The sequence below is a fragment of the Scyliorhinus torazame genome, chromosome 5 (assembly GCF_047496885.1).
Source record: "Scyliorhinus torazame isolate Kashiwa2021f chromosome 5, sScyTor2.1, whole genome shotgun sequence".
Taxonomy (NCBI): domain Eukaryota; kingdom Metazoa; phylum Chordata; class Chondrichthyes; order Carcharhiniformes; family Scyliorhinidae; genus Scyliorhinus; species Scyliorhinus torazame.
The window spans coordinates 182,988,774-183,007,099 of record NC_092711.1 but is presented as its reverse complement, the minus strand read 5'-3'; the positions used below and the strand labels follow the sequence as shown (position 1 = coordinate 183,007,099).

At 46.3% G+C, this 18,326-nt stretch overlaps 1 protein-coding gene across 1 annotated transcript; it reads left to right on the top strand.

The window, feature by feature from the left end:
* Positions 1-11,294: 11,294 nt before the first annotated feature.
* LOC140418080 (probable G-protein coupled receptor 139) lies at positions 11,295-13,577 on the top strand. The gene is made up of 2 exons (XM_072501504.1): positions 11,295-11,436; positions 12,667-13,577. Exons 1-2 carry the CDS (start codon positions 11,295-11,297, stop codon positions 13,575-13,577), a joined length of 1,053 nt encoding a protein of 350 aa, XP_072357605.1.
* The last annotated feature ends 4,749 nt before the right edge of the window (positions 13,578-18,326 follow it).

Below are 18,326 nucleotides of genomic sequence, written 5' to 3'. Positions count from 1 at the left end.
TCTTGGACCTCTGCGCCGTGAGGCAGCAGTGCTAACCACTGCGCCACCGTGCTGCCCTGGTTACGATAATTTAACCTTTAACCTACCTGGGAAAAATTGGGTATGCTTGAATTAATCTGCTTCATATTGGATGGAACCAAAGTGCACTCGAATTGTACACACGAAATGTACTTATGCTTTAGAAGCCCAATTTTCACTAATTTTGCAGACATTAATGGGACATTCTGAAAACGAATGTACCTTGTTAAACGGCACATGCTTACACTGAACGTAACTGTTGTACTGGAACAGCTCAGGGTGATCTGGATCATTCCACATTGCATAAAACGCCGGTGAACTGGGGAAGTCGAACTGTATTAAAATATGCGAATGGGCAAATGCATCACGGATATAAGATGACTAAATCGTCCCTGACAAAATGACCCTGCACAGATTTATGGTAACGTGGGTACACAGTCTCACAATAGATGTGAAACATAAGTCAGCTGACTAGTGACCACAGGCGGAGAATAATTATCAGTGGTGAGACTTTGGCTGTGTTTTCCGAGAGTGATTTGCATTTCTCACTGTGGTCAATATCGAGAAACCCCTGGTTTAGCCCGAAAACAATATTGTGACAGTCATTGCTTTTGTTATAAACAAAATGTAACTGTCTTGCTTCATTGTCTCTTGGCATTCCACTTTCGAACTGGATCTGGTCACATGAGGAAAACATTCATTTCATCAAAACAAAAACAACAGACGAGGATCAGCTGCGCTAATCTGCAATTTACAGGAACTTTAATGAAACATTAATACAATGTAATTAAGGTAAAATGAGTAGCCAAATAATTGGCTCTCTGGGGTCTGGCATAAGATATAATAGTGACCATTTTCAGCGAACATCAGACGACGCTTACTGTTTCTGACAGAAATGCATGCGATACCAAAAGGTCTTGTCTTTGCAATCTATTATCCCGTGCTTGCAGCAATTGGCGTTCCAGGTTTGTAGTCATTTAGTAGCTGCGTGGATTATTATTTAGCTGAGGCAATTCTCTAATTTTAGCAGTAACTCATCTCTACTTTACAGATATGTTTCCTCCCGTCAAGTGAAATATAATTTCCCGTCCAACCGTATGAAGTGTTTCTTTTAAAGGGAATAATTTAACCTCGATTACATTACGAAACACTTTGCCAGTGTTGAATTAAAACTTCGATTTACTGACACAATTCCACAATATTATTGGTATACTTCGTGTCATTTAATGTTGTGATTTCATCCATTTCCCAGCATCGTTTCTTCTTAATATTGATAATGTATTCATGGCCGTTTTTAATGTTCGACTATTTGTTGTGGCTGGTAGAAGCTCGTGGCTTTAATTAAGCAGTTTTCTCAATTATTTCGAATATCTTATCATGTAAATGTTTTTCAATTTTATTGGCATTGGTAAAGTGAATCAAATCTATGCTGTTTTGGCTGGGTATATGGAATTTCATTGACGATACATCTATGATTGAATGGTATAAAAACATTTGTTGGTTTAAAGTAAGTTCTCCGGTGGAATTGAGAGAGAGCCCATGGTGCTGAATTTCCACACTGTCATGATGAAGTACAGTAAGTGGCATTGTATTAATTGCACTGTTACTTGGAAATAAAAATCGAAAGGTTAACAGGGGACCCATCGTGTTTTAAATGGTTGGCATTATTTTCCATGGAGTTGGTTCTCATTTGACTTGGGTAAGTAAAAAAACCCGGATATTTTGATGAAAATTGTCAGCTGGCTTTTCCAATGGTGAATGATTTTGCAAGCCAGTGTATTTATGCAATAATGTTTTCAGGGGATGTGAACATCACTGGAATAGCCAACATTTATTGTCTATCCTGAATTTACCTTTAGAAAATGGAACTAAACCGTCATCCTCCACCACTGCAGGTCAGATGGTGCAGGTACGCACACAGTGTGGTTAGGGAGGTAGTTCTAGTTTCCTGACACAGTGGCCGCAAAAGAATAGCACAAAAACAGCGATCTTGCAGATGGTGGTTCTCCCATGCAGGTACGGTCCTTGACCACCGAGGTGTTATCGGTCCAAGATTTCGAACGTAACGTTGAAGGAACTTTGCTGATTTTCTGCATGTTATCTTGTTGGTCGTACACACTACTGCCTCTATGTGTCTCGGAAGGTGGATGTAGTGAAAGTTGAATATGGAGGATGAGGTGGCAACCAAACAAGCTGTTTATTTTTACTGGTTGGTGACACGTTAATTGGGTTTTAACTTGGGGCGCAATTAATTCCACCAAACGTCTGGAAATCGACATTGATTGGCCTGAGATCAACGTTCTAAACGGGGGCCGGGGCCGGGGGGGTGGGGGGGGGGGGGGTAGGGGAAGCGGTCAGACCGATTCTCCTACTAGCAGATATGATTTGGCCAGATTTGACTGAGAGCAGACACGTTTACAGAACATTGGGACAAATTAAAGAAAGAAATAGAGAGAGTGCAGCCCAACACATTCCGATCAAGAAAGCCAGTGAACCCTGCGTATTGAGGGATATACCGCACTGGATCAGGAGGAAAAGGGATGCTTATGGCAGACATCGCGGGCTCAAAACTGCAGACGCTCTTGAGACGTACAGAAAATGCAAGAGGGAACTTAACAAGTAATTAGGAGAGAAAAATAAGACATGAAATGACAGTGCAAGTCAAAATAAAGGAAGATTCCCAGGTTGTTTTACAAATATATTAAGAGTAAAATGATAACTGGGGACAGAGTAGGGTCCAATAAGGACCATAGTGGCCATTTGTGTGCGGAGCCGGAGGATGTAGGTAGGGGTCTAAGTTAATAACCTGCGCCAGTGTTTACTCGTCAGGGGCACAGTGTGATACCGAAATCAGGAGAAGGACTGTAATAACAGTAAATACATTAATAGAGACAGGGAAGAGGTTCTGACTCGTCTGGCAGGATCAAAAGTAGCCAAATATCCAGGGTCAGTTGAAATATACCCCAGGCTGCTGAGTTAGGTTAGCGAGGAAATAGAAGGAGCGCTGGGAATAACTTTCAATTTTTTTGTGGCAACAGGGGAGGTGCCAGAGGACAGGAAGACTGCCAATGTGGCAGCACTATTAAAGAAGGGAACAGCATCGAGGACCCGAGTTGAAAGCTGGCTCCGGGTCACAGTCCATGTTTGCACATTGACCCCGTCTCAGCGTGTGTTTCACCCCCACAACCTAAAGACGTACAGGATAGGTGGTTTGGCCACGCTAAATAGCCCCCCAAAATAATTAAAGAAGGGAGGGAGGAATAAACCACGAAACTACAGGCCACTCAGTCTAATCTGCATTTGGAGAGGCAGGGATTAATCAAACGTCAGCATGGTTTTGATTAGGGGAGGTCATATCTGACCAAATTGATTGAACTTTTGGGTGAGGTGATCAGGCGAGTAGATGAGGGAAATGTATTTGACATAATCTATTTGGACCTCAGCACCGCATTTAAAAAAGGTAGACTGATAAGGAAGATGAGAACACACGGGATCGCCACACATTTGCCGAATAGGATCCAAAATTGACTGAGTGGCAGGAAGCAGAGTGCTTTTCTGACTGAAAGCATGTGTCCAGTGGTTACCTGCAGGGATTATTGTTAGTGGCCTTTTTGTTTTTGGCTTATATAAATGATGTGGATATGAATGTAGGATGGTTGATCAGTAAGTTTGCAGATGGTACGAAAATTGGTGGGGCCATAAATAGTGAAGAGGTGAGCCTTCGATTACTGGAGACGATGGATGGGCTGTTCAGATGGGCTGTTCAGTGGCAAATGGAATTCAATACGTATAAGTGTGAGGTGATGCGTGTGGGCAGGAAAAACAAGGCAAGGGAATACATGATAAACGGCAGGACCCTGGAAAGCATCGAGGATCATAGGGGTCGAGGTGTACATGTACACTGGTCCCTTAAGGTAGTGGAGTGGGCGGATACAACGGTAAATAAGGCATATGGTATCCCTGCCCTTATTATTTTCTAACTTTTCGAATTCAGGGGCAATTTAGCCGGGCCAATCCACCTAGCGTGGATGGATGTGATAGCATTGGAAAGGCTCCGGTGGAGATTTACCAGGGTTATGCCTGGGCTGGAGAATTTAGTTATGAAGAGAGATTGATAGATTTGGATTGTTTTCCTAGGAGCAGAGTGGACTGAAGCGGAACATGATTGAGATATATAAAATTATGCGGGGTATAGATAGACAGGAAAGAACATTTCACGTTGTTGGAGGGATGAACGCCCAAGGGGCAAAGGTTTAGTGACGGAGTTTGAGAGCGGTCCTGAGGAAAACCCTTCTTACTCAGAGGGTGTTGGAAGTTTGGAACTCGCTGGCTGAAAGTGTGGTGAATGCAGACAACGTCATAACATGTAATAAGCACGTAGATGCGCAGTTGAGTCGCCAAGGAACGCATAGCTATGCGCCAAGTGCTGGAAAATGGGATTAGAATAGGTTGGTGGTTATTTTCTGACAGGCGCAGACAAGATGGGCCTAAGCGCTCTTTCTGTGCGGTATGACTCTATGAATCTATTACTATTCCATCACACACCTGACTTGAGCCTATTGGTGGACATACGTTGTAGAGAAAGGCTGTGAGTTCCGTGTGTTTTAACCGCAATACTTAAATTGAGGGTCCAGTTCAATCTTGGGTTAAACGCTAATCCAAGATGTACATAATTATTTGAAAGCAGCTAGTTTAGTTAGTCAGAGAGAAATAAATTGTTGTGTTAAGTTTCCACACGTACTGTTGGTTGCTTTGGTATTAACCTACATGAAAGTTATGTTAAATATATTTTGTGCTTTGTTGTATGGTTTTATGTATCGGGTTATTGAGTATTCCGGGCAAACAATATCACCGAAAACGAGCGCCAGGTGGTCATATTGCTCACCGACTGCGGCCCGCATACGTTTGGGGTGATTAGGAGCCTTACGTACCCAGCTGCGCCGGACACCAAAATGTTTGATGAACTTGTGAATTTAGTGGGCCAGCATTTTAACCCAACCCCGTCCACGATAGTCCAACGTTACCAGTTAATACCGCTGAGAGGACCTCAGGAGAATCCCTTGCCGACTTTCTATCCAGGCTACGGAGGATTGCGGAGTACTGTGACTATGGTGAGACCTTGTCAGAAATGTTATGCGACCATTTGGTTTGCGGTATTAACAATGCGGCCACCCAGAGAAAGTTGTTAGCTCAGCCAAGATTGACTTTTCAACAGGCCATTCAAATAGTATTGTCCCGAGAGAGCGCAGAGCGAGGAGTGCAGGAGATACAGGGAATGGAAGTGCATGCCTTGGGGCGCAACCCCTTCCATCCAAAAACGTCCCCCCGCACTCCTGCGCTACCTTTGGCGAGACGACGTCTGGATCGACGCCAGTGGCCGTCGGACATTCCTCCCCGAAGGGGGCCTTTGCCAGAACAAATGGATGAGGAGCCATGTCCGTGTCAGACTTGTAGGCGCTGACCCGTCGCAGACGCCGGTCCTGGGGGCGCCAGAGGCGTCGTCATTCCGACCGAAACTGGGACCAGCCCAGGGGCCGTGCCTTTCATGTGGATGAACCTGCGGCGACTACCCCTGAGGATGTGGAGACGGAGGACGACTGCCTGCAGCTGCATTGTGTGGCAGCTCCCCACGTGGCCCCCATTAAGGTGACAGTATGTGTCAATGGTCACCCACTTGAAATGGAGTTGGACACTGGCGGAGCGGTCTCCGTGATCGCCCAAAGGACATTCGACCGCATCAAGCAAGGTATACAGACCCTTACATTAACTGACACACAGGCCAGGTTGGCCACCTACACGGGGGAACAATTGGACATTGCAGGAACTACGATGACCCCTTTTGTTTATGGATGCCAGGAGGGGCGTTTCCCACTTATCGTGATGCGCGGCCATGGGCCCAGCCTGTTGGGTTGGGACTGGTTGGGCCATTTGCGCTTGCAGTGGCAGCACATCCTCCAAACAGTTTCTGGAGGGTTGACTGAGGTGTTAGGTCGATACCCAGATGCATTCCAGCCCGGTTTGGGGAAAATAAAAGGGGCCATAGCCCATATCCAAGTCAAACCAGGAGCCACACCGTGCTATTTCCGGGCACGCCCGGTGCCTTACGCGTTGCTCGAGAAGGTAGAAGGGGAGCTCACTCGCTTGGAAACTTTGGGTATTATCAGGCCCGTCCGTTTCGCTGTCTGGGCAGCATCAATTGGACCTGTGATGAAGCCAGATGCTACAGTTTGCTTGTGCGGCGACTATAAACTTACAGTGAATACGGCTTCCCGACTCGACCCATATCCAATGCCTCGCATAGAGGATCTCTACGCAAAGCTTGCAGGTGGACTCTCGTTCACAAAATTAGATATGAGTCACGCCTACGTACAGTTGGAGCTGGACTCTGCCTCCCGACCATATGTAACGATTAATACACACCGGGGCCTGTATGAATATACACGTTTGTCCTTTGGAGTATCCTTTGCCTGCGCTATTTTTCAACGCATTATGGAGGGCATTGTGAGAGGTTTACCGCGTATCGCTGTCTACTTAGATGACGTTTTGATCACAGGGACGTCGGAGCAGAAACATTTAAAAAAGCTGGAGGCTGTCCTTAGACACTTTTTGGAGGGTGGAGTCCGTTTACGTCGAACAACATGCGTCTTTCAGACGAAGGAAGTAGTCTACCTGGGTTATCGGGTGGACCGCGAAGGTTTGCACCCCGTCGCAGAGAAGGTGCGCGCGATTCAACAGGCCCCTGCCCCGACTGACACTTCACATCTTTGTTCTTTTCTCGGCCTTGTAAACTCTGACAGGAAATTCCTCCCCAATCTGGCAACTACGCTGGCTCCATTGCATCTTCTGCTGAAGAAAAATCACACCTGGGTTTGGGGTCAGCCGCAAGAAACCGCTTTCCGGCGGATAAAACAACAATTGTCGTCATCTGGGTTACTAACCCACTATGATCCTGGAAAGCCTTTGCTCGTCACATGTGATGCATCCCCGTATGGTATTATGGCCGTCCTGTCCCACAAGATGGAGAACGGGGCCGAGCGGCCGATAGCTTTTGCCTCCCGCACATTGACTACAGCGGAAAAAAAGTACGCGCAGATCGAGAAGGTGAGCCTGGCAGTGGTCTTTGCGGTGAAACATTTCCACCAGTACGTGTATGGCCGCCACTTCACTATCATGACTGATCATAAGCCTCTGCTGGGACTTTTCAGAGAGGATAAGTTAATACCGCCCGTTGCTTCCGCACGGATCCAGCGCTGGTCTTTGTTGCTCGCTGCATACGAGTATTCTCTGGAGCACAAACCAGGAATGCAGATAGCAAATGCCGACGCACTGAGCCGATTGCCTTTATCGACCGGCCGCATGTCGACCCCCACGACCGGTGAGCTGGTTGCAACCCTAAATTTTATGGACACCTTGCCTGTCACGGCATCACATATCCGTGAGTGGACCCAGACGGAGCCAGTCCTGTCAAAGGTTCGACACATAGTCCTGTATGGTGGGCAGCATGGACAGCTCCCAGGCGAGTTGCGGGCATTTTCCTCCAAGCTGTCAGAATTCAGCGTGGAAGACGGCATCCTCTTGTGGGGAATGTGTGTGATTGTCCCGGAAAAAGGACAGGAGCTGATACTAAGAGACTTGCACAATGGGCATCCGGGTGTGACCAAAATGAAAATGTTGGGCCGGAGTTATGTTTGGTGGACAGGCCTCGACGTCGACATTGAGAAGGTGGCCCAAAACTGCTCCATTTGTCAGGAGCATCAGAAGCTTCCGCCGGCCGCGCCCCTACATCACTGGGAATGGCCAGGGCGGCCTTGGGCACGCTTGCATGCGGATTTCGCCGGCCCTGTTCAATGATCCATGTTCCTTTTATTAATTGACGCCCAGTCTAAATGTCTAGAGGTTCATAAGATGCTAGGCACAACGTCCTGTGCAACAATTGAGACATTGCGTTTGTCTTTTAGTACACATGGCCTCCCCGAGGTCCTGGTCACGGATAACGGCACTCCATTCACCAGTGAGGAGTTTGCGAGGTTCATGAAGATGAACAGCATACGCTATATCCGCGCTGCCACTTACCACCCGGCTTCAAATGGGTTGGTCGAGCACGCAGTGCAGACATTCAAACGAGGCCTAAAGAAGTTGTCTTCAGGGTCAATGGACACGAGACTGGCTCGCTTTTTGTTTTCGTATAGGACCACCCCCCATGTGGTGACTGGGGCAGCTCCCGCAGAACTCCTAATGGGCCGGAGACTTCGCACCCACCTCAGTATGGTTTTCCCGGACATTGGCGCAAAAGTACGCCACACACAAGAACGGCAGGGACAGGGTTTTTCACGGCATCGGCCTCTTCAGCAGTTTGCGCCCTGTGACCCAGTGTTCGTTCGCAATTTTGCTGGTGGTGCCCAGTGGGTCCCTGGCAAAATCTTTCGCCAAACGGGCCCTATATCTTAACAGATGCAAGCCCAGGGTCGTCTCCAGTGCAAACATGTAGACCACGTTCAGTCCTGAAGACTATCCCTTCCAAAGATTCCGCGCCCCCGGAACTCATTTCTACAGCCGCAGAGACCAGATACAATGGAAAGTAGTCCTCACAATCTTCCTCTGGTGCCTCACTCAAAGCCTGCGCAGGTCGTTACAGAACCGCATGGAGATAAAGACGCTGAGATGTCAGAGGCAGCAGGCTCTGACTCCAAGATGGAGACACAGGACGCATCAGAGGGGGCCCCTCGAGCCCACGGGCAATGGATGTACAACCATTACACCATTCATCACGGAAGCGCCGGTCTCCGTCTCGTTACACACTGCGCGATCCAGCACCTCATGTAAATAATGTCCGGCCTGCGGCAAAACGCGTCCGACGCCCTCCTTTGCCAGAGTCTTCGGTGGATTCCTTGGACTTTGGGAGCGGGGGGGGGGGGGTGGGGGGGGGGGGGCGGCGGGGGGGGGGGGGGTGATTTTATAACCTGCCTGCTTACCATTGGCTGGGGACTAATGACAATTCCACAATCCTGTGGGATTATGAGCTTCCCCAATGAGGGGGGGCTGAGAAATCATTAGCAGACTCCCTGTATAAATAAAGCAGGCCAGTTTGGAACCAGCAGGAATGAGTAAGCAGCAAGCGAGGTTCCTGCTGCTGTTGTGTATATATTAGTTATTGTAAATAAATGTTATTTCTTTGTATCCTTGAAACTCGTGCTGGATTCTTCGTGGTCGTCACAAAAATGCTGAATTTAGGGAGTTAGGAGATAAACTAAAAAGTAGGACCTCAAAGGTAGTAATCTCGGGACTTCTACCACTGCGACATGCTAGTCAGAGTAAGAATGACAGAATAGACAGGATGAATGTGTGATTTGATGGATGGTACAGGAGAGAGGGAGTCAGATTTTGGAGATATTGGAACCGGTCCTGGGAGATGTGGGACCATTACATATCGGACGGTTTACAGCTGGGCACAACTGGAACCAATGTACTGGGAGGGTTGTTTGCTAGCGCTGTTGGGGAGGGATTAAACTAATGTGGCAGGGGGATGGGAACCAATGGAGGAAGTCAGAGGGTAGTAAATAAGGGACAGTAACTAGTAAGGAGAAAATAGAAGTCAGAGAAACAGATTGAACCTACTATGGCAGGGATGGAAACAGGTGCAGTAGGCCAGCGGGAGAAATAACTGAGGGAGAGCTACATATTAAGGCCAGTAAGAAGAGCAGCCAGGAAGTGATTGGTCAACGCAGCGGGGCTGGTGGGCTGAAGTGCATGAGTTTCAATGCGAGCAATATTTCAGGTAAGACAGATGAACTTAGAGCTTGAATTAGTCCGGAGAATTATGATATTGTTGCAATTACAGAAACTTGGTTCAAAGAGGGACAAGATTGGCAACTAAACATTCCAGGATTTAGATGCTTCACGTAAGATCTAGAGGGATGCAAAAGGGGTGGGGGGGGGGTTTATTAGTTAAGGAGAATATCACAGCTGTGATGAGGGAGGACACCTTGGATGGATCAGGTAGCGAGACAATCTGGGTAGAGCTCAGGAATAGGAAGGGTGCTTTCACAATGTTGGGGCTTTACTACAGACGTCCTAACAGCCAGCGGGAGATAGAGGAGCAGATATGCAGACAGATCTTGGAAAGATGCAGAAACAATAGGGTTGTTGTGTTGGGTCGTTTTAACTTTCCCTTTGTTGACTGGGACACACTTACTGCTAGAAGCATGGATGGAGCAGAATTTGAAACACTGGAAGGGGCCATATTCGACCTGGTGCTGGGAAATGAGCCCAGCCAGGTGATCGAAGTTTCAGTAGGAGATTAGTTCCGAAACAGTGATCACAAGTCTGTAAGTTTTAAGGTGCATATGGAAAACGACAAGAGTGGTCCTCAGATGAAGATGTTAGACTGGGGAAAGGCTAATTACAACAGCATTCGGCAGGATCTGGAGAATGGTGACTGAGCGAGGCTGTTTGAGAGAAAATCAACATCCGGCATGTGGGAGTCTTTCAAATGTCAGTTGGTTAGAATTCAGGTCCGGCATGTACCTGTGAGGACGCAAGGTAAAGGTGACAAGTATAGTGTATCTTGGATAACGAGGGATATCATGGACCTTGTCAAAAAGAAAAAGGAAGCATTCTTCAGGTCTCTAAGGCTTGGGACAGTTGAAGCCCTTGAAGAATGTGAAGCAAGTGGGAAGGAATTTAAATCAGGAATTAGGACGGTAAAATGGGTCATGAAATGTAGGTGGCAAGCAGGATTACGGAAAATCCTAAGGCGTTTTATACATATGCAAAGAACAAGAGGGTAGCAAGAGAAAGGGATGGTCCATTCAAGGATATTGGAGGGGATCTATTTATGGAACCAGAGGAAATGGGAAAAATACTAAATACTTTGCCTTAGTATTAACCAAAGAAAAGGACTTGGTGGATGAGGAGTATAGGGTACAGTATGTCGATATTCTGAATCATGTTGACATTTATAAAGAGAAGGTTTTGGGCATGTTAGAAAGCATTAAAGTAGATAAGTCCCCAGGGCCTGATGGGATCTACCCCAGAATACTGAGGGAGGCAAGGGAGGAAATTTCTGGGGCCTTGACAGTAATCGTTGTACCCTCATTGGCTACAGGTGAAGTTCCAGAGGACTGGAGAGTAGCCAATCTTGTTCCATTGTTTAAGAACTGCAGCGGGGATAATCCAGGAAATTATAGGCTGGCTTTACGTCAGTGGTGGGGACATTATTGGAAAAAGTCTATGAGATAGGACTTACTCAGATTTTTAAACAAATGGACTTATTAGAGATGAACAGTATTGTGAAGGCGAGGTCGTGCCTCACTAATTTTATCGGGTTTTTCGAGGACGTTTCAAAGATGAAAGATGAGGCAAAGGCAGTAGATGTTGTATACATGGGCTTCAATACAGCCTTTGGCAAGTTACCTCATGGTAGACTGGTACAAAAGGTGAAGTCACATGGGATCAGAGGAGAGCTGGCAAGTTGGATACAGAACTGGCTTGGGCACAGAAGACAGAGGGTAGCCGTACAAGGGTGCTTTTCTGAACGGAAGGCTGTGACTAGCTGCGTTCCACATTGATCAGTTCTGGGGCCTTTGTTGTCTGTGATGCATATAAATGATTTGGACGAAAATGTAGCTGGTCTGATTGGTTATTTAGCTGACGACACAAAAATTGCTGGAGTTGCAGATAGTGAAGAGGATTGTCAGAGGATACAGCAGGATACAAACTGATTGGAATCTTGGGCGGAGAAATGGCAGATGGAGTTTAATCCAGACAAGTGTGTGGTATTGCACGTTGGAAGTTCCAATGCATGCAGGAATTACACAATAAATTGTAGAACTCTTGCAGAGAAATCTGGCCGTGCACAGCCACCAATCACTGAAAGTGGCAACGGATGTGGATAAGTTGGTCAAGAAGGCATATGGCATGCTAGCCTTCTTCAATCGGGCACTGAATATAAAGGTTGGCCAGTCATGTTGCAGCTGTCATGTCACAGGACCTTAGTCAGGCCTCATTTGGGATATTGTGTACAATTCTGGTCGCCACGCTACCAGAAAGGATGTGGATGCTTCGGAGAGGGTACAGATGCGGTTTACTAGGATGTTGTCTGGAATGGAGAGCATCTGGAGAGGTTCGATAAACTGGGTCTGTTCTCACTGGAACAACGGACATTGAGAGGCGACCTGATAGAGGTCAACAACATTATGAGTGGCATGGACAGAGTGGATATTCAGATGTTCTTTCCTAGGTTAAGAGAGTCAGGTAGTAGGGGACATAGGTTTAAAGCATGTGGGGAAAAGTTTAGAACTGATGGGCGAGGCCAGGTTTTACAAAGAGGGTGATATATGATTGGGACGTGCTGCCTGGGGAGGTGGAGGGAGAAGGTACGATCGCGACATTTAAGGGGCATTTGGACAAATATATGAATAGGGTTTGAATGGAAGGATACGGACTCCGTAAGTCCATACATTTTTAGTTTAGGTAAGTACAGTGGACCGCGCAGGCTTGCAGGGCCGAAGGACCTGCCCTGTGCTGTATTGTTCTATGTTCTGAGGAACATATCAGGAATCTTTAAATATTCCTCAGAATTCTGAGAATCTTGTGATTTTGTTAGCAGCCGAATGGATAAAATGAATTATTTCTCTCTCTTGATTTCAGCCAACTTAGCAGTGATTGTGATCCTGAGTCGAAAAAAATGCGGTCTCTCCAAATGTATCATTAATTACCTGGTGTCCATGGGAGTGACGGACCTCTTGGTCATGGTGACAGCTGTAATATTGAACCGAATTGTTGGAACGTATTTCCCATCCAGTTTCCTGTCTATCACACCAGTTTGCAGTTTCCGTGCCGCATTAAATATCGCCGCCATTGACAGCTCTGCGTGGTTAACGGTTGCATTCACCTTTGATCGATATGTGGCTATTTCCTGTCAAAAGCTAAAAATAAGATATTGCACACCGAAGATTGCTGTGCGTGTAATAGTTATCGTGTGCATACTGACATGCATTAAAAACATCTTCATATATTTCGAATTTGAACCGCGATACGTCATTAACAATGTACCCTGGTTCTGCGTCATAAGAGATATTTATTATACATCGCCAGTATGGACTGCATATGACTGGATACGTTTAATCTTAACTCCTTGTCTGCCATTCATTCTGATTTTACTGCTCAATGCTCTGACTGTCAGGCACATTCTAGCGGCCAACAGAGCTCGCAGGAGACTCCGGAACTCGAGTAACGGAGAGAATAAGAGTGACCCAGAGGTGGAGAAGCGGCGAAAGTCCATCGTTTTACTCTTCGCCATCTCGGGAACATTCATCCTGTCGTATTTTATGTTTTTTGTAAACATCGTTTATGTCCGAATTTCGAATGTTACATATACCTCTGTTTCCGATTTCACTAATGCCGCATTTATTCTCCAGCAATTTGGGTATATGTTTCAGCTATTGAGTTCTTGTATCAACCCATTTATTTATGCAGGGACCCAAAATAAAATCAGAGAGGAGTTAAAGACTTGGGTGAAATATCCACTTAACCTATTTAGTAAAATATTTAACAGTTGAAAAACAGATCCGACATGAACTGTACCTTATATTGTAGCATGACATTATCCTGACCTTGAAACACAGAGACCCCATTTCAAGATATTTTGAATGATTATTCAGTTTATGAACTTAAAAACATGTAATAAATGCTACATTAATTAACCAGTCAGATAAATAAATTGTTGGCACATCGTTTGCAGCTCTCTTGCCTGGGACAAAAACAACACTTGTGCAAGACTTGAAGATGCTGGAGAACAATAGAATTGAAACGTGGTGTGTTGGGAGGGAAGATATTTCGATTCTTGTATGGGATTTGCATGTTCCTATCAAAGGCAGAATCGTCACCCATCGCCAATCCCTAATTCGGGAGCCAGTATTCTGCCTTCGCTTATGCCTTGGTCTGCCCAAGCTGGATTGTAATCTTGTTGCTCCTTGCACACCAGCTCCCACAACGTAGATGGATCTGTCTGGTTGAGCAATTCGTTGAAATTAATTGGCTGCCACGTCGTGGATATATTTCTCCTCCTTCTAGTTTGAATGATGTTGCACTTCTTCTGGATTTGGCACCTGGCTGTTCGCGTTCATGTCCTACTGCACAGAGAAGAAATAAATAGAGCAAAATGCTAGACGGACTAATGACCGCTATTGCACCAAGAGTTCTTTGTACTGCAGCTATCCTTTCCTCTTGTCTTCTGAGCTCTGCGTTTTCCGTACCATTTGTAGTAACTTCCCCAGCCTGTACGCCTCCCAGATCCAGTGCCTCTTCTAATCCCCGCCAACCAAGACACACACCACTTCTGCGATGGCGGTACTTCATTATGGTATTTGACATGCGACCACTCAACACTGACTGCGCCGGACCAATGGATGCCTCAGCAATGTTCCTTTTAGTAAATCTAATACCCCACGACTAATTAATGTTAACGCCTTAATAGTCCCCTTCTATGCTGCATCATTTCTTAGGTTCCATTTCACTGGGGCACACAGGGCTGCCTCGCAGCACCGGGGTTCTGGGTTCAGTTTCGGTCTGTGTGGAGTTTGTATGGTCACCCTATGTCTACATGAGCATCCGCCCGGTCCCCAGTTTACTCCGACAGTTCAAACATGTGCTGGGTCGGTGCAGTGGTCATTCCCCTTCGTGCCCAAAGGTGTGAAGGTTAGCTTGGGGGATTGGAGGGGGGGGTGGGGGGGTTGTGGACCTATGTAGAGTACTGTTTGTGAGTGTCAGGGCACACTCGGTGGGCGAACGGCGATTTCAGCATTGATTCGATATTCTATGATTCGTCTGTGATTGTACCCTCTTGCAGCAGTGCAGTCAGCGAGCTATCTGGGTCAAGTACAGGGATGATCACTTCCAGATCTGCCACCATCCATCCTTTCTTCTGCCTTTGTTGGCTCGTCGATCTCGTCAGGATGCATCTCGGGGCACCTGCCGCCTGGAAGAATGAATAGTGGCTGCATTCCGTGAACGGAGCGCAATTTTCCTCAGCTTTCTGCAATTTTGCGCATTCTCGCTCTGTAACCGGTCCAACTGTCTTTGGAATATAAGCGGGCTGTCATTCAAATATGACAGCAATCAAATCAGCAGTCGTATGTCCTTCTCCCGTCCGCAACTAACTGGTCGACTCTGTTCACGCAGATGGAGAACATTCGGACATTCGGGCACGCTCTATCATTCATTTTGATCATGGCTGATCATCAAGTTCAATACTCTGATCCTGCTTATCCCACATATCTCTTGATCCCTTTAGCCCCAAGAGCTATATATTCCTTCTTGAAATTACATAACGTTTTGACCTCAACGACTTTCTGTGGTAGCGAATTCCTCAAATTCACCACTCTCTGGGTGAAGATGTTTCTCCTCACCTCACTCCTAAAAGGTTTACCCCTTATCCTCAAACTACAACCCCTAGCTCTCGGCTCCCCACCGGGAACATTTTTTCTAAATCTACCCTGACAAATTATGTTGCAATTTTGTAAGTTTCTATGACATCCCCTTTGACTTTTCTAAACTCCGATGAATATAATACTAACCGCCTTGGTCTCTCCTCATATGACAGTCCTGTCATCCCTGGAATCAGCCTGGTATACCTTCGCTGTACTCCCCCATATCAAGAAGATCCTTCCTCAGATAATGACATCAAAACTTCACACAATATTCCAGGTGTGGTCTCAACAATGCCCTGTACAATTGCAATAAAACATATTTTCCGATACTCAAATAATCTCTCTATGAAGGTCAACATACCACCTGACTTCTATACTTTCTACTGTGCCTGCGAGCTTACATTCAGCGACTGATGCACGAGGACACCAAGGTCTTGCTGAGTATCCAACATATTCAATTTACCCTCTTTAAAATAATACTATGCCTTCCTATTCATGCTTTTAAGTTGGATAACCTCGCATTTATTGCAATATACTGCAGCTGGCATGCATGTGTCCGCTCACTCAGCCTGTCCAAATCCCGGTGAAGCATCTGAGCATCCTCAACACAGCTCATCTTCCCGCACAACATTGTATCATCTGCACATCTGGAGATAGTACATTTAATTCCCTCGTCCAAATCATGAATATATAATGTAAACATTTGGGGTCCTGTCACACATCCCTGCGGTACACACTAGTCAGCCCTCTCGATTAATGAAACAACCACCACCTCAGCCTCATCATCAGTAACCCACACAATTTGTAAAGTTGCTTTGGAATTCTTTTCAAGAAATTGTATGAAATAGGGCCGGGATTTTGAAAGGGCCGTGAGATGAAGGTGGGGGACAGAGAATCATGGTGCCGAGCTAGCCTCAGAATCCAAATACCTTGAGACAGATTTGAATATTCACGGAGATGGGAGGTGGGCATCCTGACTCTGTGGCTATCTGTAAAGGTCCAGCCAATCCCGTGACAAATGAGGTCTCTATGGTGCTGCACATTTCGTTCGCTTGATTCAGGTCAATTTTCCGTTGGATATGGGGGAGGTAGTTTAACGGCCTGCTAATCATCTGTGCTGCATCCACATCAGTTGTCCGATGTGCATGAAAAAAACACAGGCGTTCCAAACTGCTGAGGCACCAAAGGGTACAAGCGATCGGGTGATGGTGTGACCATTAGTAACCACCAGCATAAATGCTACTTAATTCACACTTTCCACCGACAGACCCATTCATACGTACACACTAAGAAGTCTTGGAACACCAGGTTAAAGTCAACAGTGGATGTAGTGTACATGGATTTTAGTAAGGCATTTGATAAAGTTCCCCATGGTAGGCTTATGCAGAAAGTAAGGAGGCATGGGATAGTGGGAAATTTGGCCAGTTGGATAACGAACTGGCTTACCGATAGAAGTCAGAGAGTGGTGGTGGATGGCAAATATTCAGCCTGGAACCCAGTTACCAGTGGCGTACCGCAGGGATCAGTTCTGGGTCCTCTGCTGTTTGTGATTTTCATTAATGACTTGGATGAGGGAGTTGAAGGGTGGGTCAGTAAATTTGCAGACGATACGAAGATTGGTGGAGTTGTGGATAGTAAGGAGGGCTGTTGTCGGCTGCAAAGAGACATAGATAGGATGCAGAGCTGGGCTGAGAAGTGGCAGATGGAGTTTAACCCTGAAAAGTGTGAGGTTGTCCATTTTGGAAGGACAAATATGAATGCGGAATACAGGGTTAACGGTAGAGTTCTTGGCAATGTGGAGGAGCAGAGAGATCTTGGGGTCTATGTTCATACATCTTTGAAAGTTGCCACTCAAGTGGATAGAGCTGTGAAGAAGGCCTATGGTGTGCTCGCGTTTATTAACAGAGGGATTGAATTTAAGAGCTGTGAGGTGATGATGCAGCTGTACAAATCTTTGGTAAGGCCACATTTGGAGTATTGTGTACAGTTTTGGTCGCCTCATTTTAGGAAGGATGTGGAAGCTTTGGAAAAGGTGCAAAGAAGATTTACCAGGATGTTGCCTGGAATGGAGAGTAGGTCTTACGAGGAAAGGTTGAGGGTGCTAGGCCTTTTCTCATTAGAACAGAGAAGGATGAGGGGCGACTTGATAGAGGTTTATAAGATGATCAGGGGAATAGATAGAGTAGACAGTCAGAGACTTTTCCCCCGGGTGGAACAAACCATTACAAGTGGACATAAATTTAAGGTGAAAGGTGGAAGATATAGGAGGGATATCAGAGGTAGGTTCTTTACCCAGAGAGTAGTGGGGGCATGGAATGCACTGCCTGTGGAAGTAGTTGAGTCGGAAACATTAGGGACCTTCAAGCAGCTATTGGATAGGTACATGGATTACGGTAAAATGATATAGTGTAGATTTATTTGTTCTCAAGGGCAGCACGGTAGCATTGTGGATAGCACAATTGCTTCACAGCTCCAGGGTCCCAGGTTCGATTCCGGCTTGGGTCACTGTCTGTGCGGAGTCTGCACGTCCTCCCCGTGTCTGCGTGGGTTTCCTCCGGGTGCTCCGGTTTCCTCCCACAGTCCAAAGATGTGCGGGTTAGGTGAATTGGCCAATGATAAATTGCCCTTAATGTCCAAATTGCCCTTGGTGTTGGGTGGAGGTGTTGAGCTTGGGTAGGGTGCTCTTTCCAAGAGCCGGTGCAGACTCAAAGGGCCGAATGGCCTCCTTCTGCACTGTAAATTCAATGATAATCTATGATTAATCTAGGACAGAGGTTCGGCACAACATCGTGGGCCGAAGGGCCTGTTCTATGCTGTATTTTCTATGTTCTATATGTTCTATGTTTGTTTAAATCACTAGCTTTCGGAGCACTGCTCCTT